At 38.1% G+C, this 27508-nt stretch overlaps 1 protein-coding gene across 3 annotated transcripts in view; it reads right to left on the bottom strand.

Annotated features, from left to right (window-relative positions):
• Window positions 1-27284, bottom strand: part of LOC145987097 (uncharacterized) — a 60653-nt gene extending 33369 nt beyond the window's left edge. The window contains exons 1-4 of one of the 3 annotated variants that reach the window (XM_083121573.1): window positions 18339-18429; window positions 15562-15656; window positions 11506-11610; window positions 4030-4189 (exon numbers count right to left, since the gene is read on the bottom strand). In XM_083121573.1, coding sequence (XP_082977699.1) covers window positions 4030-4189; window positions 11506-11601 — 256 coding nt within the window. In that variant the 5' untranslated portion in view covers window positions 11602-11610; window positions 15562-15656; window positions 18339-18429. Of the gene's footprint in view, window positions 1-4029; window positions 4190-11505; window positions 11611-15561; window positions 15657-18338; window positions 18431-27168 lie in introns of those variants that run through there. The other 2 variants (XM_083121572.1, XM_083121571.1) reach the window with 2 other exon arrangements.
• Window positions 27285-27508: the final 224 nt, after the last annotated feature.

Raw genomic sequence — 27508 nt, 5'->3', positions numbered from 1 at the left:
AATATAGACCACTGGCACCATCTCAACAATATTTCATGTTTGGTGCACAGTGGTATGCTCACTTCTTACTTATAAATGATCTGTATTAGAATGCTGCAGCAAAAGGTTTTCACTTGAGCACCCAATAGTTTGGACGAACAGAACTCATGATGTCACATTATGAGCGATTAAAACTCAACCAGGTAAAATGAGTGGCATATCCTCAAAGCCAGGTAGTACCACATATAATAGTCATTCATAGGGGCCCTACTGAAAATTCTGTGTACTGTTTTCAGTAGATCAATGGGTGTTTTGAAACATCTACTATTTTCAGTAGATGAACTGTAATGCTACTGTCTTATACTGTTTTTAATAGATGAACTGTAATGCTACTGACTTCTACTGTTTTTAGTAGGCTACTGTTTTCAGTAGCTGAACTGTACTGCTAATGTTTTCTACTGTTTTTGGTAGTTTAACTGTTTCCTCTATCTTAAGTGGTTGAACCACGTTGAACTGTACTCTTAACTTTTTTTAGTAATATAATTGTACAACTAACATATTTTATTGTGTTCAGTATATTGCTGTCTGAAAAGAGTACTCTTGTCAGTAATGAAAATTTTCTTATCTATACAACTGAAAATGCAATGGAAAAATTGTATAAACAACTAAAATAAATGTATGGTAAAGCATGTGGAATTTGCTACTTAGGAACACGTTCACACAACAAAGAAACCAAATAAAGTGAACACGTTTTTAAGTGTGGAGCTTCATTGTAGTACTTTTCTAAGGATGGAAGCAGCCTCGGTGCCCACCCAGCATTGAATAACATGGGTACCTGTAGGAAACCCTGGGGGGTAAAGGCGGTCAGGGGCGTGATGCTGATCACATCACCCCCACTCACGACCGGATCAAGAAAGTGTGGGGCGTTACCCCCACACCCCCTATACGCCTTCATGGCATGGTGCTATGCACAGGGGAGCACTTTACCTTTTTTAGCTTCATTGTAGTTAACAAACTTGTAGAAAATGAAAAACCATTTTCTTTTATACATAAATTGACATATTTTTCTTCCTATATTCACACGAAAACAGCAAAAAATTAGATTAAATGAAGACCTGACCCTCAATGCTTGAAAAATCAAAACAAGCAAACACGTTGATCAAAGAATGGATCCTTTCTGCAATTGCATTACACATATATAATAATAACCAGAGTTAGGATTTTTAGGTGCGCACCTTAATTTCGTAGTGAAAGTGAGACCTCTCTGGAAGTACTCAGTGTGAGAAATGTTGCCTCAATGTGAAAATGGAGCTAATTTTCCAGCACCTTTTTTCCCCTTTTTTGATAACCTTTCCCCTTCCCTCCCTTTTCTGGGACATTTATATATTTTCTTTTTTCGCGACACTTTTCTCTTTAAGATGATTGTATTTAAACTGTGCTTGATTGTTGCCTATTTGAAATCAACAATGGAAAGACCGCTACTGATATGCACCAGATCGCCGTTATTTTTTTAAGATAGAAGGAAGAAGGAAATGCAGTTTGGTCTTGGAAGCAGTGAAGCAACAATGTGTTGTTGAAGTGGTGGGTTTCACGTTTCATGTGTGCGCAGTGGACAGATATTGTTTGTGGATGTAAGTTCCTTACCTGCTTTTCCACTCTCTTAGATCCTGTTAGTGCATGTACTTTACCATGCCCAGATCCCGATTTCTCAGTCTGGCTCAAGAATTTAAGCACGAGTTCATAGAAAGTGATGGAACTGTTATTCGATGCACGGTTTGTGATATGGGAATCACATTAGATGAAAAACACCAGAGATATCGCATCCAGCAACATATTTCCAGCTCTAAGCATCAAAAGAACAAGAATCTGCAAGGAAGTAAATCTCGGCAGCCTCTCTTACGCAATGCATTTGAGCAGTGTTCTTCCAAGAACCAAAATTTAAAGGAATTTAATGTTCCAATCAACAAGGTGAACCATCCGGCCTTGAAAGGGTTCCTTGAAAAGTGCACACGGTTGTCAGTGCCCGATGAGAGTATGTTAAGGAAAAACTATATTGAACCTGCGTATGAAGAAACTGTTCGTAAAATTAAGGTGAAAGTGTCAGATTGCGATATAGGTGTCATTCTGGATGAGACGACAGACTCAATGCAACGATATGTTTTGAACATTTTGTTTTTTCCTCTGACAGGTGAGAAAGTTAAGCCCATGTTACTAAACATGTATGACTTGCAGAAAACCAATGCCAGTACAGTGATGCAGTCATTTATGGATTTCTGTCAAAAACTGTGGCCCGGTGGAATTCAGTTCGAAAAAGTAGTAGTTGTAGTTACTGACCAGGCTCCCTACATGCTTTCGGCATTTAACCAATTGAAGCCGTTGTTCCCTAAGTTAAAGCATGTAACCTGTTTGGCTCATGCCCTTCACAGAGTTTCTGAATCTATTAGGAACGAATACAACATTGTAAATGAGTTCATATCTGATCTGAAGAAAATACTCCTTAAGGCCCCGAGTCGCATTCTTGCCTACACAGAAACTACCTGCCTGCCCCTGCCACATTTCCCCATCATTACTCGCTGGGGATCATGGATTGAGTGTGCTGCATTTCTGTGTGAAAATTTTGAAAAAATTAAGGAGTTTGTGCTTTCCCTGGATTCAACCGACGCAAGTGCAATTTCCAAGGCACAGCAACTTCTCCTCCCAGACAATATAGATGATTTGCAAAAAGAACTATTTTGTGTACATTCCTACAAGTACCTGTCGACAGCCATCAAAAGCTTAGAAGAACAAGGCGTCGAAAAGGAAAAACAATGGGATATCTTTACTACTGTGAGGGGGCAGTTAGATGATTTTGCCAGAGACAAACTTGAGGCCAGTCTTGACAAGAATCCGGATGTTGTGGAATTTGCCACTTCCACTTGAGATGTAGCGACTTTCATCTGTTCTTACATCTCAAGTCTTTCCTTGGCGGTCAACACTTCAACAATGACGACGAGCTGAAAGAAACTGTTTCCAACAGGTTGAAGACACAGGCGGCAAATTTCTATGAAGAAGGTATACAAAAACTTGTGCCACGCTATGACAAATGCCTGCAAAATTTCGGCAGTTATGTGGAAAAGTAGTTTAAGAGTTGTAGAATTTTGTGCAATAAATAACTTTTCTGTATCTGTACACAATTTAATTTTATTACCAAACGGAACTTACTTTCTGGACGTGCCTTGTATTACTGTACCTTATTATTTTATGAATTTTATTTAAATCTATTTTTTTAAAAAAACATGCTTAAGATTGTTTGTATGTTTATTTTGCACCATTCATGTAGATATATGTTTTCCTTTTATAGAATTGGCTTTTTCTGGTAAACGACCCTGTAAAATATTTGTAGTTTGATTAAAGCAAATAAAAAATTATATGAAAATACTGTATATATGAACCTACGTACTATGGAAATGTTTGCTGAGTGTGTTAATGAAACCATAAAAATTTCAGTAACTTTTCTTCCAGTGAAAATAAAACATTGTGGATGTACCACATAACTGTAACTTAAAATATTTTTATAGTCTTTGTAGCTGAATTTTGGTGATTTTTAATGATAGTTTGCAAAATATCAGCTGCATGTTTATATACAGCTTAATGAGAATGACACTATTTACGGTTTAACATGTGTAGTATATTGTATATTATTCTACACAATATTTTTGCTATTTTTCCCTGTAAAAATTATTGAATTTTAAATCAAGATAAATTTAAGTATGATTACAGTTTACATATTACACTTCCATTCATATGAGCTTCAACACCTCAGTACATATATTTTGTTTCCTTTCTTACAGCCTAAAAAAAAATCATTCAATGATTGCGAGGTTGATGTACTTCCACCAAAAGTGATTCTGATATCTAATTATTCCTTATGTACATTATTCTATAAATTATTTCTTCAAAGTGATTTAAATCGGTGATTTTTTTATAAAAATCAGCCGATTTAAATCAAACACCCTTGCTTTATACAGCTATATCTATGTGTTCAAATAGTTCATATTTTCAATGACTCACCAAAATTCACAAGCAGCAGAATTGCATAACTGTAATCACTTGATGTTGTTGATATAGTAAATAGCCGATATGTAGTGAAGCCAAGGGAGAGGCTCAATGACACAAGTACTACTGTCAGGAAAATCCATTCACTAGTGGAAACATTTCCGCACGTTCGCCTCTGCATAAGAAAACAGATAACATTAAATTTATGAAAAGATGCTAAAGCATCATCAAGGTGGCCACTCTGGGACCATGATAAAATTCAAGTATAATTCCTGATTTTCAAGGCAAACTTTCCAAAAGCAAGGGTACAAGTAGATGTTTTCTCTATTTTAACCTTACATATTACTGCCTCTCACAACACACACAAACATAGAAATATATTAACAATATAAAGGGTAAATTAACAATATATACATATTTAAAATATTTAGTTTAAGGTGCAGAGTTTACATTTGCCATTTCATATACTCAAGACTTGTAATACATTTCCAAATACCAGTCACAAACGTGACAAGATATACTGATCTATGAAAAATTGTTATTTGTATCAATAATCTTTCACGTGTTACATTGCAATTTTTCACGTCTACATAGAATTCCCGGAGCCAATAATTCACGCATAATTCCAGGATTTTAAGGAATTCCCTGCTAGTAGCCACCCTGATCATAAAATGTCTCTCATGTCCAGGGATATACAAAACTAAAAATTATTCAGGCACCAGCCCACTTTTCTCAGGAGCCAGCATTTTTTTTTTAAATATAGGCCAAGATAATTAATTCTTGCATGGAGTAGCCTTCCACAATACATTCTAATATGTAGCAGTCTCTACCATATCACTGCAAATTTTAAAATTCGGCTAGCAAGAGTACAAAAATTTATAATTACATGTTAAATATTTTGGTTTAATGATACATGTGATGCAGACAACAAAACAAAACATTAAAAATACATACGGTACTTACATGAAGATTTTGCACACAAAGGAGATGTACTACATAGAACTTTCAGCGAAAAATGCAGGCTCGACCAGGACTCTCAGCCTGGGTCTCAGGCATAACGTGCCATTGCTTTAGCAGTGAGCTACAGATCCGGCTTCACCTGATTTTTTTGTTGTCGCTGTTTTACCTGTGTAATTCTCTCTCCCAGTGCTACCGTAACAGAATCTGTTGCCTTTGAAACACTGTAGACAGTGTTTAATTACATAGTTTACATCTATGCTCGGAGAAACCAGGCAACATCAATGTCTACAGTGTTTCAAAGAGACGTTTCCACACATACTGTACTTGTTATTAAAAAAGGTAACGGAAATTTCCATAACCAAACTCAAAGTATTTAAAAATAAATAAATAAAACTGAATTTAAATTTTCAGGTGCCAGATCAGGGTGGCTACAAACAAGCAGAAATGAAATTCCCTGACTTTTCCAGGTTTTCCAGGACAAAATTTACATTTTTCCCTGACAATTACAAACCAAACTAAATCGATGTTTTTGAAAAATGGAAATAATAAACTCATACAGATCCACGTATGGTTTTGTTAAGTACCAATATCATCTTCTATGAAATTGACTTAATTTCTCCATGATTTGAATTCAAACTGCAAAATAGTGAATTTGGAAAATTATTACAATTCACAAGCAGGGAATACGCAGTAAGTTTAAAATAAAATACTTGATTATTTTTAAAGTTACGACTAAATGAGAGAAGAGTGATTGATTAAGAAATACAATTTGTAATTTATCAGTCTCCTTATACATTCTCGGTATTATATGTTGATATTTCCACTGAGGTTTGGAACCCTCTGCTTGCAAGAACCATGAGTGCAGACTCATCTTTCAATGCATAAAGCTACTTCTCTCTTCTCTGTAAAGCAAACAACTTAACTCTTGCATATAAGTGAAACAATTGAATCGAACAAAATAAAGTGTCATATTTCCTTACATTATCAATTATCAATGGGATTTCTGCTTCAGTACAGTATATCCAAGTGAAGTACTGTGAAACTGACAACATGCAGTTATACCATTAATGCTGACGAATACGGTATGTAGGTTGCCTATTAGAAATTAATGCAAGGAATTTATGGAATAGCATTGTATAGGTACCTGATTTAGCTAACCACACATTAAAACAGGAACACTAATAATATAAGCTTCTGAAAGTTCATATACGAGGGGTGTTTTGAAAAAAGCTCCAATGGTGCCTATACCCAGCACTAGTGGTCGGAGAGCGACACACACACATGCAGGCAGGAAGAAGTGGCATGTAGCTGTAATCTGGTACAGTTGCAATGCAGCCGTTTTAGGACAGTTCTAGGTTAAAGATTGCAGCTCTCATACAGTCTCCCACCGACTGCGATGTAGCCTACATTGCACGCTCAGAATTTGACACAGAGCCACCAGCAATTGTGTGAGGTGTGCAGACCGGATAGTATGGTCAGACGATGGTGCAGACAATTCAGGAAGGCCAGTCGAATGTGCACAACCCCATACAGCTGAGTACATACGGGCCCTTTGTATCACTTCAGGTGAGATATCTTGAACCACTCCCTACATCCCTGACATTAAATGTACAGACTTTCATCTCTTTGTTTAACTGAAGAGGTTTCTGGCAGGGCAAGGATTTGACACCTACACTTGCGGTAGATAGTTCCAGTCTTTGCCGTGAGACACATATGGCATGGGCATACAAAATTTAGTGCCATGCTACAACGAATGCTAGAACAACGATGGTAATTATGCCGAAAATAAGATTAGGACTCACTGTTACTAATACAATAACTTACAACTGATATTCTTGTTTTATTTATGCCTAATCGGTAGGGACCTTGATATTTTTATTCTTTTCAAATTGGTGTATTTTCTTATTTTTTATTTTTTACTATATGGTGTTATATTATCCAAAATTAACATTTTCATTTTAGCTCATTTTCTGGCAAATATCTGAAATTATACCTTCATGGTGTTTTTAAGCTACTGCTTCAAATTGCAAGTCACATGGCTTACGCCTCTTCGTGAGAGTTTGATATCTTGAAAGTTATTTTGGGAAAGTTATTTTCCATCCCCCTTTTTTAATTTTAAGGTAAGGATTTTAGATAATGGAATTTTCCCCGTATATACTGAAGGGTGCATAATGACCATAAGTGGTGACGCACCCAAAAAATTAAAATCAATCAATCTCACGTGACAGATACAGATATATATTATGGCACCAAAAATTGGCATTATCTTTTTTTGACTTGTTACTGTTAAGTTTCCCAAAATTCGCATTTTTATTTTAGAACATTTATCTGCCAAATATATATATATGTGCTTTTAAACTATTATTTTAATTGTAGGTCACATGGTCTACGTATTTTTGTGACAGTTTGATATGTTGGAACAGATTTTTGAGGAAGTAAAAGTAAAGTGCTCCCCTGCACTTTTCCATGACGGTGTATAGGGGTGTGGAGTTAGGGCCCCGCACTTTCTTGATCACGGCTGAAGGTGGGGGTGATGTGATCAGCACCACACTCCTGGCTACCTTTATCCCTCCAAGTTTCCTCAAGGTACCAGCTTCATATGATGCTGGGTGGGTGCCGGAGCAGTTTGAATAGGTGGAAAACATCCCGGTCCTCCCCCGCAGGGAATCAACTGTGGGTCTCTCGCACAGTAGTCAGACGCCCTAACGACTGAGCTCCATTATTACTCGCACGACAAATGCCGATGGTGCACACTTAGCTTGGTAATTCAAAACATATCTCGTGCGACAAATACAAAGATGTGGCACCCGTGTGACGGTAGATATGCACTCGATCTCCTGTTAGAACCCTGTCACTTTGCTCTGTGATGCAAAGGTTTTGATAAAAGTTGAAAAAATCGTGTGAAATACATGATTTAATGTAGCTGTCGGAATTATTCAATGTACGTATAACTCTATAGTTTAATTAATCTTGAGTAAAATGTTGGAAAACTTGCATGTTCTATGTACACAAACATGGCCTAGAAAAGACAAGAACGTTGGATTTCATGGAATTTTTTCGTTGTTTTAGGACATTTCTTTACAAAAATGCTAAAAACGCCAACAATTTGCATTTTATGCCAAATACGCATTATTTTGATATTTCTAACGGGCGAACAATGTGTCCAGACATCACTGCACATTCATAAACACAACTTCGCAGCAATTACCATTTTTCACAGTTTTGGCGTTTGTGAAAAATCAATGTCCCTACTAATTGGAAATTACTTTCTGGCCACCCCTCGTATAAATCAGTAGATGGAAAGTGAAAATTTAGCAGGGCTGGCACAGAAAAGTTAATTCTATGATTGAATGTTTCGAGTAAATACGAGTATGATATTAAAATATTTACGTATTTATTATTAGTATTTTATTTCATAATATTGGACATTAACCTTACTCAGTGAGAGATTAGTGACCATCTCTCACGAGTTTAAAGAGACAGGACAGAGAGTGGCGTTAATTTCATTGCAATACTAGTGTTGCAGTAAATTTGAGGTTGGGAGCATTCACTTGCCAATTTTTATAACGTTCATCAATGCAGATTTATGTTTCACTTTTTCCTGATAGTATTCAATATATATCCCGTTTGGTTGGATTCTTCTTGATATCTAAGAATAGTGCAATGTCATTGTAAACATATGTTAACTTGTGCAAAACCAGTAATACGTCAGGATGATGAAAGAAAACCTTTGTAAGCACTGCTACATTAAATAAGGCGAAGTGAGCCAGAAGAGTAATAAAATTCCAGCAACATATTTGCAGTCTAAAGCTCTTCTTGTTTATGCATGTGATTTTTGTTGTATGTTGCAGTCTATGAAATTTCTGTCGCATGTTGTAGTGAGATACTCTGTCAGGTGGCGATATTCGACAAAAATCGTATGTATCAATGGAACCTATTTGTTTCCATGTTCCTTCAGTTTGCCCAACAAAATGCCTTACTACGACGTCCGACAACTATCGGACGGCCCCACCCGCTCGTATCCCCTCCATCTGTTGACAAGTCTCCTTACTACTCCCATACGGACAAGAAAAAATGATAATTCAATGCATTTTCCACATAATATTTAGAGGCTTAACCTTTACTCCCCCGATGATACCATATGGTATCATGGTGCTGATTATGAAATGAATGTGCTTTTTAGACCTTCATACTCTTGTGTTTGGGTGGAAACTCTGACACAGGTCTGGAGCAAGCCTGGGAAATTCATATTGATGACCAACCTCTCCCCTCTCCACAACATATCCATGCCACATATCCGAAAAGAGTTTCAAATTTTGGCTCATTATTCAACTTGTATGGTACCCAGGAATATGAAACATGTTTCAATCTCTTTGGAAACGTCCATTCTTTGAAGAGAATACTAAGGTTTGCGCCCTCTTCCCAAAATAGCGTGAGAAGAGGGGGCAAATTCAAGATTTTTTTTTTAAAATTCGGTGGTCGCGCCCCCAAACCCCCCTTCCTCAGTTCGGCATTCTGAATTGTACACGGTTGCATGCTATGATGTTTTAGCTTCAAAACAAAACTTATCCGAAGTAGATTGCTCTCATAGTGCGCGAGTTATAACAAATTTCCTCCAAAAATGCAAATTACCTATTTTTCATAAAAAAATTAAATTTTGGCTTATTATTCAACTTGTATGGAGCCCAAGAACATGAAACATGTTTCATTCTCTTGAAAAATGTCCACTCTTTGAAAGGAATACTAAATTGCGTGCCATCTTAACAAATAGCGGGAGAAGAAGGGGCAAACTCAAGATTTTTATGTTTTTTTCATTGAAATTCGGGGGTCCCGCCCCCCAAAACCCCCTTCCTCGGTTCAGAGTTCTAAATTGTATACGGTTGCATGATCTGATGTTTTAGCTGCAAAACAAAACTTATCCGAAGTAGATTGCTTTCATAGTGGCCGAGTTATAACAATTTTCCTCCAAAAATGCAAATTACCTATTTTTCGTAAAAAATAATAATCACGTTTTGGCTTATTATTCAACTTGTATGGCACCCAAGAACATGAAACATGTTTCATTCTCTTGAGAAAGATCAATTCTTTGAAAATAATACTAAAGTTCGTGCCATCTTAACAAATAGCGGGAGAAGAAGGGGCAAACTCAAAATTTTTATGTTTTTTCATTGAAATTCGGGGGTCGCGAACCCCAAAACCCCCTTCCTCGGTTCAGAGTTCTAAATTGTATACGGTTGCATGCTCTGATGTTTTAGCTGCAAAACAAAACTTATCCGAAGTAGATTGCTCCCATTGTGCCCGAGTTATAAACAATTTTCTGAGCAATATGCAAATTACCTATTTTTCGTAAAAAATAGAGTTTCACATATTGGCTTATTATTCAACTTGTATGGCACCCAAGAACATGAACCATGTTTCATTCTCTTCAGAAATGTCCATTCTTTGAAAAGAATACTAAAGTTCGCGCCTTCTCCCCAAAATAGCGGGAGAAGAGGGAGCAAACTTCTGATTTTTATGTTTTTCCATTGAAATTCGGGGTACGGCCCCCCCCCAAGCCCCCCTTCCTCGGTCCGGTTTTCTTAATTGTACACGGTTGCATGCGCTGATGTTTTAGCTGCAAAACAAAAGTTATCTGAAGTAGATTGCTCACATAGTGCCGGAGTTATAATAATTTTCCTCCAAAGAGTGTTCGAATTTAAAATTCCCGCCAAGAATCCCGGGCGAGAGAAATTTCTCTCTCTGTCTCTCTCTCCTCCTGTCATCACTGGTTTCTGGCGCCGTGGCTGTGTTGCGCATAAAAGGGGCCTAAAAGTTGAGGCCGAAACTTACGAACGAGATTTCCTGTTCCCGTGCAGAGTTCCATAACGATATCTTTCATGAAAAAAAAAAAAGGACGACATTCCCTGACATTTCCCTGACTTTTTTTGACACCTCAAATTCCCTGACTTTTCCCGGTTTTCCAGGTCTGTCGCCACCCTGCAGATGCAAAATTTTAGGCACCATGGCAACAAGGCACACTGTATTTTTCTACAACTGCTCATATCTAAAGTTTGGCTTTAATTACTATAGAGCTCTGTGTCTGCAGCATATGCATTATTCATGTAACAAAAGCAGAACATCTGTCTTAGCAAGTTTTTTCTACTATAAGCAATGTGTGTTCCTAAATTTACAATATGTAGGAAATACTTTTGGTGGATGCTAATTTCGTTGAAACATCTCCAATGTTTAACACTGTTTAGTGAAGGTCAAAGTTTGCTTCAAGTCCAATTTATGCTTCTACAGACTACATGTAAATGGGATTGGACCTTGAGACTCGAACCAGTGCACATTCTGTAACCCGAGCCCAAGGCCTGGTACCTCAGACTGTATGACCATGGTGCATAATTAAATTATTTTTACCTCTGTAATTACACTCCAAAAACTTATGGGAAAATTCTTGTAAGATTGGCTTCTCTTTGTAGAATAGATTCACACAATGCTTTACAAAATAGATATACTGATTATCTGACCACAAAAAAACTGTTGACATACCTTTCCCAAAATTGAACTTCGTGTCTGTTCTGTTCTTGTTATTCCAAGGTCTGCAATTGTTATCAAAGGATCCTGTCCCTGGCTTGAGGATTCCATTGTTTCTACCTGTTTAAATAATAATAATTTATAGAATCCAAATTTCAGGAAACTCGTGAATATTACAAGTTATACAAATTAATGTAAACAAATACTTTTTTTTATGGAAGGCAAAAATCATTTTCCAGAAAACACATCGTTAAGTAATCACTAAGCCTCTGACATATGTTTTAACAGACATAAATAGAAATTACACCATATAAACAATGCATGTGTACAACGATTTCTTCGGAATTAAACAATTGAAACTTGCTCCATTTTAACTCTTAACCCCTTTACCGCAGCAGCCTTGAAGAGAAGTTCGACAAAAAAAAGATCGTCTACATATAGACGCCACCGCAAAATAAATTCATCATAAATAATAACTATATTTAGACTCTCCGCAAAATGAAGTTAATCAAAACAATCTATATAGACTCTGCCGCAATTTACCATTATATATTAATTTTTGGAATCATAAATTATTTTTATATTTATATTTTTAAAATGCACATATTTTTAATCTGTACTTTTAATTATTTTCATAGGGTAAAATGTGTAATAGTTTTTTTTGTTTATTGAAATTTTTGTTTATTTCTTCAATAACAAAAAATACACGTAATTACAAAATTAATATTAGTGATTTTTTTAAATATATTTTGATTACAATAATGCCACAAAAACTTTTGTTGCTATAGAGTAAGTATATACCTAACTTACAATAAGAAAAACTAATAATTGCAATTGTGATCTATATTCAATATATAATGTCACTTTCAATAGTCCTTCTTTTTTTTTCAGACTCATATTTACTTTGGTAAGTTTAAAACATGGTATGATGCACAATGGCAACTCGCATACATCACAGCAATAGATACTTCTTCTAACTTTGTTTTGTAGTGTGCAATACACGCATCTTCTTTGAAGCTTCTTCTTCGAACCAGGTGCATCACCTGTAAGAATTTCGACTGGGAAATGTCTTCCTGTAAGCCTTGTGGGACATGTTCCTAAGTTGAGGGGACCTGTTGGTTTTCTAATCCAGTACACATCTTTTCCATAAGCACTGATGAGCTGCTCAACGAGATCCATTTTGAAATCAAGAAATTTCTTTCCACCTCCATTGCGCCTGTAAATGATGTGGCTGTTGAGAAGAGTTATCTCAAGCAATCTGAAAAATATCTTCTTGTAGTATTTCTTAACTCCTTTTCTTGTAGGCGAGGAAGCAGATGTAATTTGGTCCATTAGATCTATTCCTCCCATGTGACACCTTTTATACTGTACACATACTGTGGGTTTGCTAATGGGTTTTCCTGCAACCTGGACTTCTTCCTTTGTGTCATCATAAATTGTACTCAGCATATGTACATATTTCTTGTCTCTCCACTTCATGTGCATGAGCAGCTTACTCGAACCTAACAATAGTTTCGCCTTTTTTCAACACTTTGTCATTTACTTCCTTGCAAAGGTTCTTCCTCGTAAAATGCACTGTTCCTATGGCATCTGTTTTGTTAGTGACAAGAATCTCATAAAGCTCAGGAGAGGCATAGAAATTGTCTATTCCAAGAGCGTATCCTTTATTCAATAATGGTTCAATAAGACTCAAAACTATCTTCGTTGGTTTGGTGAATCCTTGGCTAATTTCTTCAGATATTCCTGGAATATTACAGGGATAAGTCGTTTTTTTTACCCGTGTAAACTAGAAAATTCCAAACATAGCCAGTTTCTGCTTCTGCTAATATGTAACATTCAATGCCAAACCTGGCTCTCTTGAGAGGGATGTATCTTTTCCACCTGAGTCTTCCTTTCCACAAGAGCAATGATTCATCAATACTTATATTTTTAGCTGGAATGTAATGGGATTTGAACTTTCTGAGAAGAAAGTCTAGCACATCTCGAAATTTTATGGTTGGCACATCTTGTTCTACTTTATCAGACAAGTGCAAATATTTCATAAGTAAGCTGAACCTGTCCCTACTAATGCACTTGGAGAAGAAAGGAGTGGATATCAGAGGATTGGTAGAGTGGTAAGATTCAATTGTCGGCTTTCTGACAATCCCTTGCTGAATAATGATAGCTAGGAAGACGTACATCTCACCAACACTTGTGTCCTTCCATAAAAGGTCTCTGCTTTTCCGTCTCATTTTACCTGATCTTCTTTTGTCATCTCCTACTTTACTAGCATATTTATTTCTTTCGCTCACAATATATTCCATCAGAACTTTATCAAAAAAAGACTGAAATATATCCAATGGACTTTGTGGATTCGAAAGCACTAACTTCACACCACTGTCACCTGTGAATGGGAAAGGGTCTCTGCTTACCATTGAAGATTCAGTCCATGTATCAGATGCAGTTTAATCTTCCAACTCACTGCCGCTATAGCCTGACAAGTTAAGTCCCAATATGCGCAGATCGCTGCGGAGTACTTCCTATTACGTCATCCTCCCCACCACTCTTCTACTCACTGGTCTGGCGTTGAGAATACCAGTGGTGCGAACTCAGCAAAATTAAGCTAAAACAAATATGACAAACAATTTTCACTGTTTAGCGTGACGGTGCATGCAGGTTCCTATTATATCAGTGGTTCATTTAATTTAATCCGGCCTTTGAAAATTCGTGTGGTGCGCCGATCGTAAACTGTAGTATTATGCACGTGCGTTAAGGTTTATAACGAAGAGAAACTACAGGGCGAATGACTTCATTTTCTGAATGCGACATCGAGCAGTGGCCAGTTTTTTTAACTAGTGGGGTGGTGGGTCGTTTGTTTATCCTACAACAATCACTACGAGAACGCAATCTGATAACACGCTTGCCTGTGTTCTTTTCTAAAGCATTGAAATGTTCATGCACTTTATTCTTGGCTGCAAGATTCTTACTTTGAAAGAGATGGACTTATGGACGAGCATGTAGTGGAACTGAATTAGACTTGGTGAAGCCGATTCAGACACAGACTCGGATGAGTGGGAGAGTGAAACTGAAGAAGGAGAACTGGAAAACATTTAGAAGGTGAGCTCAGTTCTATTGTTTATATATTTTTCATTTTTCTATCGTTTTATTTCATACATTTCTTATGCTGGTAAGAAATATCCCTAACATAACTTAATTCATTTAAGGTTTAAAGGGAAAATATCAAAATGTATTTAGAATTTAGCGTAATCAATAGGTAGCGTAGGTGACGGGATACTAATTCATGCCTTTCACATTCAAATTTCTTTGCAAATTCTCAGACAATTCTGCTCCCTCCAGGTGCAACACTGCGAACAAACGTCGCAGCAGACAATGGAGTGGGGAAATGTGATGTGAGGTGCGCAAACAATGGATTGCAGCATCTTGTTTTTAAACTTGTCAAGTTATAGTTTCACCATCTTCTTCTTCAATTCCTGTCCTATCGTTTTAAACATCTTCATCACTTGAAACAATATTTTCACTGCAAGTACCTTCACTTTCAACATCAGAGATTTCATCCAGAAAATCATCACCTAAGTCATGCTCCAGTAGATGCTGAATATCAGTACGTCTGAGGTTTCTCCCCGCCATTGCAAAAATTCTGTGTGCAATACACAAAATAAATATGTACCATTGCACAATGCACACCACTAGCTAACGAAACTTCCTCTTGGGAAGCAGCTCTCGAACTAAAAGAAAAGCCACCTAACACAAAGCAGTATACGATAATCAATAGAGTCCATATAGTAACAATGGTAAACACACAATACAAAGTTGTTGTTTTTTTCAGTACCAACAATGCATAAAAATGGACTGTTTGCTTGCAAACTTCTTGCACAGAGCTGTAAAAGCATTAAAAAGAGGGGCCTATAAATATGACTTGCCGCAATACAACAGCTGTTAATTTTCAAACACAGTATATGTATAGTCGCGCCGCAAAATAGTCCCGTTTTTCAAGAGTCTATATATAGTTCCGCCGCGGTTAAGGGGTTAAATTTACCCTTGCACTCCACAAAATATGAACGTAACTCACACCCTCTTTCAGGTGGACAATTCTGAAGGGAAGATATCATGACAGCATTGAGCTATGAATAGGTTTGCCAACCTTCCCGGAATTGAACTCACTCACCCTATTCCCCCCCCCCCAAAAAAAAAATGTTAATGGTAACGGTTCCGAACGTTTTATGATTTTTTCAAATTCTCCTAGCATGAAGACTTATTATCATACAATTTTGGCAATCACTGTCACATGAAATTTGAACCTTCCTTAAAGTAATGAGAATTGTTTAGGTTTTGAAAAAAGTTATATATGTTGAAAAAAAACAACTTAAAAATACAAGCATGCATGCTTCCCATGGACAATGTATTTTCCGTTGACATGCGAATGTAAGTATCGTAGACTAGTGAGAATTAATGTAGAAGTAAATAGGAACCTTAGTAGAATGCATTTAGGGACTTTATTTTAATACTAAGAGAACCAAACCTGGCCTGCCTCACCTAACTACGAAAGCATATATTGAACAAAATCTTAAGTAATCACCAAAACTTCGTAGCATGTGCTAACAGAAGTAAATGGAAATCGAACCATGTTAAAATTGCATTCGTAGCATGATGAAATCACAATAAAACAAAAGAAACTTGGGCCATTTCTCACTGCAAACCAAACAATTAACTTCACAATAATATTTTGAATACTCATGAAAAATGAGTCACTGTTTAATTAAGTGGGAGGAGGTAGAAATACAAAGTTTAAACATGTTGTCGCACACAGTACGGTATTTAAGAAATTTTCAGAAGGGGAGGGGGGATTCTACTGAACGTCTAGAGACAGCATGAAATGATGCTTTATATACATATATTGTATATATACATACAGGCGAATGTAAAAAAAAAGGGCCGATATTTTTTTAAAAAACAAGAAAATTATTGGAGAAGAAATTTATTGTGATTGATAAACAAGTACATACCTTGGTTATTTTTCGACGTAGTCACCATTAACCTCCAGACATTAATGATAGCATGGCACAAGCTTCCGTATACCCTCTGCATAAAAATCTGCCGCCTGAGAGTGCAGCTAGTCCAGAACTGATGTCTTGAGCACGTCACTGTCATTGAAACGCTTCGATGCAAGCCACTTTTACAGGTGAAGAAAAAGAAAGAAATCGCTGGGGGCATGATTGAATAGTTCCCATCGAAATCTTTGCATTATTTCAACAATACGAGCAGCTGGATGTTTGGCGGGCGTTGTCATGGATCAGGAAAATTCCAGACCGTACCATTCCTCTCCGCCGATTTTGGATGGCACGTCGCAGATTATTCAGTGTTTCACAATACACCTCTGCTGTAATTGTTCATCCTGGTTCCAAGAATTCCACAAAAATCACACCCTTTTTTGGTCCCAAAACACGGTTGCCATGATTTTGTGAACTGATGGTGTTTCTTTGAATTTCTTCGCTTTAGGAGAACCATTGACTGCTGCTTCAACCAGTGACGTACAATATCCACGTTTCAACCCCCGTCACTATGTGCGAAAAGAGATCATCCCCATCCTCCCCCCAGCGGGCCAAAAAATCACGTGCAGCTGTCCTTCTTTGCTCTTTGTGAGCATCTCTCAGCATTTTTGGTACCCACCTCGAACACAGTTTGTGATACCCTAGGTAGTCAGTCACAATTCGATGCATTGTTTTCGCAGACACTTCTGGAAACTGTTTGGCGAGTTCAGATATTGTGAACTGGCGATTGGAACGTACTTTCTTGTTAATGCATTCCACCAGATCGTCCGTCTGAACATTAGGCCTTCCGCTATGCTCATCATCGTGGACATTTGAACGCCCTTCCCGAAACTCTCTGCACCATTGCCTGACCTTCCCTTCACTCATCACTGTCGGTCCATAAATGGCATACAATTCCTGATGGATGTGAGCGCATTCTGTCCTTTGGCTTTCAGAAATAGTATGACAGATCTCACTTCACACTTGGCGGGATTTTGTATTACGGCAGCCATTTCACCTTACTGCTACTTGTACATATGCAACCCCACTCTGACGATTCGATCTCTGTTGCAAGCACAGAATACTTCAACTTCATCAGTGTTGCCAACCTTGCGTAAAAAAATATCGGCCCTTTTTATTTTTTTACATGCACCTCGTACATACATACATATACACGTATGTTTGTGGCCGCTAGATGAGAGAGGTTGTGGGGATGTAGGGTATCTCGACAATTTTAAATGGTACAAGGAGTCATTCCACACTTCATTTTATGTCACTCAACTTAAATAATAAAATAAAAAAGGGGGTTAGAATCAAAAAGTTTTGTATGCCTAATAGCCCCCAAGACTACATTGCTAAGTTACAGTTTCATTTGCGAAATCATAAAAATTACTCATTAACTTGGTTTTCAGGTTCCAGGATGTTAACATTATCTTATTAATTCTGTAAATGTGTTAGGTCGGCGAGTGGCCCCCCCCCCACCCCCTGCCAAGTTACACCTAATCAATCTGGGGCTCCTTGAATATAAGACAATAGTGATTACATATACCGGGTGAGGCACCTAAACTTACGAGAGTGAATAGTTCCATGTACAGTCTATGAGAAACGGCCCTATGTGGTGATCACCCACGATACCACACCACACATTCACACTCCACGGACGTTGGTGTTCCATCTGTCGAAGCCAATATGGATTTTTTATGGACCAATAGTGCATGCACCTAAGGTTGACATGACCATGATTTGTAACATACTGGTAATGTGCTAATTGCTCAATCGAATATCAACTAAAGGTTAAAAGATTAAAAATCAGTAACTTACGTGTGTGAGCATGAGATTTGTCGAACTACGTTTCGAAGGTTATACTACCTCCTTCTTCAGGTTGAAGCGATGTTTTCAGACACCTGACATGGTACCTCGTTGAAATAGTGTTGGTTGAGGATTTAGGTCAAAACGTATAGGAAAATACACTTTCTAAAAAGATGAAGTAAAATACACATACTAAAACCGCGCAATACTCTATTAAAACAAAAGAACGTTCAAAGCTTATGAAGGAGAACTGCAGATCGGTGCTCAGGGTAGGCGAATGCACGGTGTCAGCTCATACTTGGAGAAGGAAAACTCCTCCCCTCTGATCTTTCCCGAACTGTGGCTCGTGACTCACCAATCCAAGGTGAATTCAACTTCCACCTCGGTGGCTTTCCTAACCTCAGGGGTAAAATGGAAGTCCATCTCGTCTATTTCTGGTGGCTATATCCAATTTTTAAAAAAAGTTTATCCAGCCTTCTTCCAAGTTTCCATCATCCCTATTGAGTTCATTCCTATTATCCGCACATATATAGGCTGCCTCATATACATTCCTATCCAATTTATTGTTAATTTTCCTGATGACTTCTCTTTTGGCGATCTTATGCCGGTTAACTACCAGGTAACCAAGAAAGTTCATGCAGTTTTTACAACTGCCCGTAGTTTTCGTGGGGTAGTACGCAGTTCAGCCGCCAGGGGTTCATGTATGTGTGATTGGCGGAAAGCTCATTCCTTGGCACGTCGGCTAACGTAGATAACACGTCGCAGTCCATAGTTCGGGAGCAAGTATTCGCAGTGAACCATGGCTGTGTTGAATGCAGTAATCAGGGCGTGTTTACTGTATGAGTACAAGTTGGGCACGAAAGGAGCGGAAGCAGCAAGAAAAATATGTGCAGTGTTTGGAGAAGGTACAATTAATGAACAGACAGCGCAAAAGTGGTTTCAGACCTTCTCGAGTGGCGATGAAACACTGGCAGACAAACCTCGATTGGGCAGACCGAAATCTCTCGATGTGGACCAACTGAAGGCAGCAATTGAAGAGGATTCAAGTCAAACGTGTCAAGAACTCGCTCAATGATTTGCGGTAAGTGCTGAAACAATTCGTGTGCACTTGCATGAGCGTGGCAAATCATGGAAACTGAGTAAGTGGGTCCCGCACGAGCTGACTACTTACTCTTGCTTAGATAAGCGAGTTGCCACAGGCTATCGTAGTCTGTAGTAAAGATCCCCCAAATCCTAAGACTTTGTACGTGGTGGAGGATGCTCGGCCTTTTTCTTTCATCCATTTCCCCTCGCGAAATGGATGACCAATTTTTCATGGTTATTTGTGCCCCCTGAGCTTTAATCCGTTCACTCTGCTTACGAGCTAACTTAAACTTATTTTATTTTTACCACTACCCCTAAACTACAATTTTATTTTTGCATTTTTCCCACTGTCCCTAACATCAGCACGGGAGCTATTGTGTGTTTCCACAGCAACAGCAGCTAGCACGTTGGTTTCACCCACTTCTCCAGTCACCACCTTGTATCGAGTATGTTTGTGAGGCGTTACACTGCCGGTTTCCCTCAGTTGAGTGAAGAGCCTGACAAACGGTCTTCACGACGGTTGACTTCTGTCTGGATATCTATATACACACGACACGATAGCAAAAATTTTTCGCATTCTCCATACACTAGGATCATGTTGGCCTTTTCTTTGATCGTGTACACCATCTTCTCCAGAGTACCTATTTAGCATGGCTCACTTGTCTGCACTACTATGGTTGTTTCGGAAATGGCCACATGGTATGTTAGCAGGACTGGTGGAAGCGAGCCCGGAAACTTTGCGTTTCACAACTATTCGCAGTGATACTTTTAGATGCCCCCCGAAATATCTAACGCCCATCACTGTGTACGTAATTTCAAAATAAATTGTTGTTACATAACTGATCAATATAGAATTCAATATTGATTCTTCTGTACTTCTAGTCATGATATTTTATAAATGTCTTTAGCTTAATGCAGCATTACAAAACTACCAACTCGACAACACACACTCAAACTGAAAAATATTTCCAACAAAGGATACCACATTCCAACTAGTTCAAACACCTATAATTTCTTTGTTTCGTCAATTTTTTACATTCGTACTTACCAATCTGCTTCGCGGAACATTCCTTAAGATGTATCGACTTTTTTTGATCAAAGTAATTGCAATTTTTCACATTACGAGTACTTCTTTCTCATAGTCTTCTCGCTTTGCCTCAGACATAATATGGCACGTACACCTTCCTACATAATCGCACGTCGTGTTTGTGTTTTGTCGATTTTCATTCGTTATGCAGTGTTTCAACTTTCGGAACCCAAGAAATACCCGTGAACAAAGCTCATCTGATGTACATTTTTATATAAAACTTTTTCGCATTTTTTTACGAAGGAAATTGTAATGTTTCGTGGCGCTATCCGTGAATGTTTTTTGGGGCTATTCGTCCCGGAATCGGTGGGAAATTTAAAGTAAAATATTTTTTTTGTTTGAAATTTTTGAGTACACATATCCCACCGATTCCGGGCTCCGCCCTTGGGGTAATTAACCTACCGCCCACAACCGATACCGCAGCCCCGCCTCTGCTCCAGTTAACCGGTTTTCTCTAGAGTCCCTGTTAAAGGCATCTTACAAATTGGCCGGAGTCACCTGCCTCCAAATGAGCCCCAAACTTTTAAATTTGAAGAAATCAGTTTCCAGGATATGGAAAACTTATCTGAATTTCACCACGCATCCACAACACGTCATATTAGGCAATAGGCATATACCCACAGCCCATTCCTTCTAACAAGTAGCTTACATTCACTGCCACATTTTGGACATTCCTTTCCTTTCTTCACGATCCAGTGTTCAATTAAATTGGATCTTCCACACCCAGTACGAATTTCACCACGCATCCACGACACGTCATGTTTCCGTTGCAAACACAGACAGTTTGAAACACTGGATACCCAATGAACATGAACAAAACAATCTCGACGCATGATGACGTACGAAGGTGTATGCGCGAAAGGCTATTCTCTGTCATTGTTCTAAAAAAGAGCATTGCTCTTTAAAAAATGACTTCGTAAAGAGCTATCGTGCTCATGTCACAAATTCCATGCAGGCTATCTACGTGTACTATTGTTTCACTCACACAAATGCCGAGGTTCTGTGGTGACAAGTTCAAGTCAAGTGACAACTCATTTGTAACTTTCACATTGATTGGGGTGGCATTTTCTTACCAAATTTCATGGACAAAGAAAAGGGAAGAGGGGAGGTGGTCTTCAACCCTGGCCACTTGTTTGACAGTTCCAGGAATAGAACAGCGCTTGAGGGCACATCTGTGTTCACCTATTAGCTTCCAGTTGGCTGACAGAAAATGTTGCAATTGAATGGCGAAGTGGGAAAAAGTAAGTAAATTGCCAATAATTTCATGTTTCCCCCAAATATCATCCCCATCCCCCAGGGATAGAATTTATCAAGCAGAGGGGGGGACAAGTATCCAGAGGGAGGGAATTCCCCCATCGCCCCCTACAAATACCACACTGGCTACAAGAGCTGTAAAGGATAACTACAATGGCAGTGTTGTGTGAAAAGTCTTAAGACTTCTATATTTCCTTCCACACAGTTTTGCTTCATGATATATATTTAGTTTTTGTAGTATGGTATGTTACAATGGGATTAAGTACATTTCAGTGTTTGTGTTGTTATAATTACCAATTTGGAATTTCGAGAAGAGAAAAGAAAACGGTAAATTTCTCGTATCGGACAAACGGCTGAAATTTGGTAGTTCATTTAATTTGAACATTCGTACTTACGTATTCTGCATTGAGAACATTGCTGAAGGTGCATTTCGCTTATTTCACGGAAATAAGCTCTATTTGCGACATATCGAGTAAGTTTTCTTCGTTTCTTTTTGCCTTCGGTAACACGGAAAATGGCGGTCACAATTTCACTACCGTACTCGGCATGCAGTGTTTCCACCCCACTGCACCCAAAAATACCTACCTAGCCCCACAAACCATTGACGCATAGCCCCACGAACCATTTATACATAGCCCCACGAACCATTTCCAGTAAGGTTAGGTTAGGTAGGGTCACGTATAGGTTACAATAGTTCAAAATTGGTTTCAAAAAAATATGCGTAGCGCCACACACCATTCCCGCATAGCCCCACGAATCATTGACACACAGCCTCACAAACCATTTGCGGAAATGTACCTTCTTCAGTTAAAAAAACACGTGTTTGGAAACAATGACCGGGATTACGTCATCACACCCAGGCTACATCCACCTGGAAGTAAATGGATGCATGAGCTTTCGTGCATCGGTCACACATTTATATCGAGAAATAGATGATTTACCGGCAAAATTCAATGAACGATGCGAGAAAACACTTCCCCGAACTTCCACAACTATAAAGAAACTGCATTCGGTAAGTTATTTCTCCTGTAAATTCGAAGAAATCCATTTATCCGATACGAGAAATTTACCAAGAAGAGAAAGAATTATTTACTTTAAGTTAAGTAAGTACTTACTGTAATTGTGGTTGCTAAGTTGTTTTGACCAAGTGGTAAATATGCGATAACGCCCGGACACCTTTAATTCATTTATTTCCTTAATTTTACCACTGGTACTTACCTTTTCTGCATTGCGGAACATTCTTTAAGGTGAAGTTATGCCTTTTTCAATAAAATAGTGTCAACTTTTCATATTACGGATGATTATTTGTCTTCCTTGTTCCGCTTGGGTAACAGACAATATGGCATGCACTCGTCATGGATCATCGCGCCGTTCGTTTTGGAGTGGGTATGCAGTGTTTCAACCTTCTTAACCAAAAAATACCTACTTTCATGTTCATAATGTCCTCACAAACCAATGACTGATAGCCCCAAACCACCATTCACGATAGTGCCCGACCCTGTGGCCGAGTGGTTAGCACATCGTGCTGCGACGCCAAGGGTCCCGGGTTTGAATCCCGGTCGGGCTTGGTTGTTTGTGAATGTCCATTCATCAATTTCATCATTTCATCACTCATCCCCATCTTCGCAAATTAGCCAAGAGGCACAAAACGCGAAGTAAAATAAACTAAATCAAATCAAAAATCAAACGATAGCCCCACAAACCACTGCCGGATAGCCCCAAAAACCATTTCTGGCAAGGTTAGATTAGGTTGGGTTAGGTTAGGTAAAAAAAAGGTAAAGTGCTCCCCTGTGCTTAGCACCACGTCATGAAGGCGTATTGGGGGTGTGGGTCTTGATCGGGTCATGAGTGGGGGTGATGTGATCAGCATCACGCTCCTGACCACCTTTACCCCCCAGGGTTTCCCCTAGGTACCCATTTCATTGGACGCTGGGTGGGTGCCGGGGCCGCTTCCATCGTTACAAAAGTTCCCGGATTTGAACCAGCCAGAGATCGAACCCGGAACCTTGAGCATGGTAGTCAGATGCGTTACCGACTGAGCCACCGCGGCCACTTAGGTTAGGTAAGCATAGTTATATATATATATATATATATATATATATATAAAAATGCACGTTTGGAAACACTGACGAGACCCTGTGACTTTCGACTGTCTCGCCATCTGCACGCACACAATGGAAACAATGGCATAATATGGCAGGCAATGCAAGTTTCTTACGTAAAAAAAATGATTAATTCTTGTTCGGCAGCTTTCAAATACGAAGTTTTTAGTTTCCCGTGAAAGAAAATACCTCCAAGAACGTCCAGAATGCTAAAGATAAGATAAGATAAGATAAGATTTATTTCCATCCACTTGATCATATGAGTACAAATAGCACTATGATATGAGATTACATGTATAATTTTGACTACAAAGGAATTAACACATACTTAAGCATATTAAAAAGTATAAGGAGTAAAAAATAAAATTACATGTATGATTTTGAGTACAAAGGAATTAACACATACTTATGCATATTAAAAAATATAAGAGAGTATGGAATAACATACAAAATAGAAGAAAAATCAAAGGTTATGACTATTAGTGAACATAAAAATAGAAGAAAAGCCAAAGGTTATGTCTATTAAAGAAAAATATGATCTAAGTACTCCTCTGTGCTATAAAACAAATACTTCATAAGCAAGCTTTTTACTGTTATCTTAAATTTGGTTGGATTATGATTCTTGAATTCCTCTGGCAGCTTGTTATAGTTTTACACCTTGAAATCCTAGACCACTATGTGTTTTGGATGTACGGACAGTAGAAAGGTGGACGGAGTTATGCATACGAGTGCTGTACTTGTGTATGTCCAGATTCTTTGAGAAGATTTTAGAATTTGTATGAATAAAGTACAACGTTTCTAATATGTACAAACATGGAAGAGGTAATATTTGAAATTCATTGAAAATTGTTTTGTTGGGTTTGAGAGGGATACATTCTTCATAATTTTTAATATGCGTTTTTGCCAAATAAAAATTTTCTGCATTTTGGGTGAACTGCCCCAGAAAGAGATACCATATGTGAGTACAGGTTCAATCTGTCCAAAATATACTGTCCTTAAATCATTCAAAGTTAAAACATTTCTCAAAATTCTCATCATGTAGCAGAGCCTGCTTAACTTTTAAGTTAAATTAGTAATTTGCATGTCCCAAGACAGGTTTGTGTCTATCCATACTCCTAAGAATTTTATTGCATTGCATTCTTTGACAACTTCATTGTTAATAATTACATTTAAGTTTTTTATTTGTTTTGCTGGATTAAAATTTATTAGAACTGTTTTATTAACATTCAGGGAAAGCTTGTTGTTGTTTAACCAGGTGTTTAGTTGTGTTGTTGTTGAAATGGAATTCTTTTGAAGTTGCTCATATTCCAGGCTTTTTACTATGATATTTGTATCATCCGCAAAAAGTATTATTTGAGACTCTGATAAGGTTTCTGGAAGATCATTTATATAGAGTAAAAATAAAACTGGTCCTAGATTTGAGCCTTGCGGTACACCTGTATTGAGGAACAGTTGGTCTGATTTGATTTTGTTAAAGAAACTCATTTCAGTAAGTACTTTCTCCTGTAAATTTGAAGAAATCTGTCCAGGCTATATCGCATATTTACCGATCAAGTTGATTCAATTTTGAATTCAGAGTACCAATTGCAAGCACTTGAAGAGGGAATTGCTAGCTGGAAGGGGGGGGGGGGGAGAAGGGATGTTTGGTTGATCCTTGTGTCTAGCCGGGGATGCTCCTATGTTTTAAGGCGAAGAGGGACAATTACGCACCAGACATGCATTTATTCCAATATCGTCGGAATGAGCAAAGCTACTAAAAAGATCTTCGCCAGAAATGAAGAGTATGAATTTCTCCCCATGTGGCAAGGGGAAGCAGTTTCCTAAGTTGATTATTAAGCCTTATACGATTTTTGAAAAATATGATGAATTAGTATTTACAGAATCCCATGTATTCCTTATGGGACATCAACTTCAACTTCAAGTTACGGCTCATCAAATGGGAGTTTCGACTTTTCCTACTACTATCACATAATTCAATGTGTCCTTTTTCCGTCCATGTACGTTTCTACGTCATCGGATGTTTGATATTCCCGAGAGAACGATTAAAATAATGGTCCTATAAGCCTAGTGCATTTCTCCTTGCCTCCTACGGCCATCCTGGCAGTGTTGCCAAACCTGATGTGCATAATAGACCTAATTTCACCATTAACATAGCTAAAGAGGACTTTCAAGGAGCTAGATTAACGAAGGCTGCATAAAGTGCCTACTAGGGTAATTTTAGTTGTCAGAGGGGTGGGGGTGCTGCTATTACCGTTAGATTTAAAGTGATGGCAATTTATTCTTAGTTTTCACCACCTAGATTTGGTGGCATCACACATCTCAATAATCCAATGATGTTCATATGAAATCGAAAATAAAGGGTTCCCGGATAACAAAATTGTCATCTTCATCTTAGCCACAGCGCTATATATAAAAATACATGGGAAGGAAAGAAGAGGTGGGTGACGCAGCCTATAGCTATACGAATATCACGTCACATGCAAAATGTACACTCATGGCAAAAGTTGGTATTTATGGGCCGGAGCCAGTGGTGGCATCATAGTGGGGCAGAGGGCGGTTGCCACAGTTCACAGTCAAACGAGTGCACGAAAGAGCCAGATCTGGCTCCAAAAGAGCGAAGTTGGCAACAGTGATCAGCAGCTGCCCAGCGAGAAAGACCTATGGGAAATTGTCCCTCCTCGACTTAACATGGTGGCAGTGAGGCAGCTGATGAGATGCTTTGCGAAAATTGAGCGAATTTACAATATAGAGAATATCTCAAATTTCGTAAATATTTGGTATACTAACTAACTTTGGCCTTCTAATCACAAATCTGTTGTTAAAATGCGGGGATCACATGTGCAAATCGGGTAAAAAGCCGATGTTAGTGCACACCCCTACTTGCACTATAGCATGTAATTGCCTACCAAGAGAAAGTAAACTATCCTGCCCACCCCGTTTTGGCAGCCAATCGCTACTACTGCCTGTGAAAGATACGCAAGACTTTGGAAATTCGACAGTAGTAGTCAGAATATCCATAAAGAAAAAGGACGACATGCAACTACTGTGTGCAGACCACCGGGCCAAGTATGCTACATTGTAAAGCACTATACCGTTGAAAGAAAAGCATGATAGTTTTCTGTTCTCTATAGCTAATACCAATGCATAACATTTTGACGGTATTTTTCTGTAAAACATTTGAGTAGTAAACTTTACGAACGCTTAGTAAGAACGCATATTTCCCCGTAGAATCAAAGAACACACCACTTCCTTATTATTTTATCAAAGAACAAAATAATTGCTTATTATTTTAATTTCTATACTTGAAGGACTTTACCTCAACATCGCACGGAAAAAAGTGGAATGTAAGTAGAATCCTCAAGAGTACGGAATGAGTAAAATATTACTGATATACCACCTGCCGATTCTTTCTTTCGGTTACTGTCAGTTAAAAAAAAGTAATATTATTTTTTTTATAGCCGTCATGACATATACGAAATTTACCACGACTAGAATACAAGTAAATCCAAGAGCAAGAAAAGATAGAAAATCAATATATTATAAGTTCCTTCACTAGAATGACTACCCTAGTTTTAAAATACCTGCTTTTTCTTTCTAAATACATTTTTTAGAATGTATTTTTATTTTTGTCGTTTATTTGTTTTCGAACAGTTACA

The sequence above is a fragment of the Lepisma saccharinum genome, chromosome 4, assembly GCF_977018435.1.
Source record: "Lepisma saccharinum chromosome 4, izLepSacc3.1, whole genome shotgun sequence".
Classification (NCBI taxonomy): domain Eukaryota; kingdom Metazoa; phylum Arthropoda; class Insecta; order Zygentoma; family Lepismatidae; genus Lepisma; species Lepisma saccharinum.
This window is presented reverse-complemented; position numbering and strand designations above follow the sequence as displayed.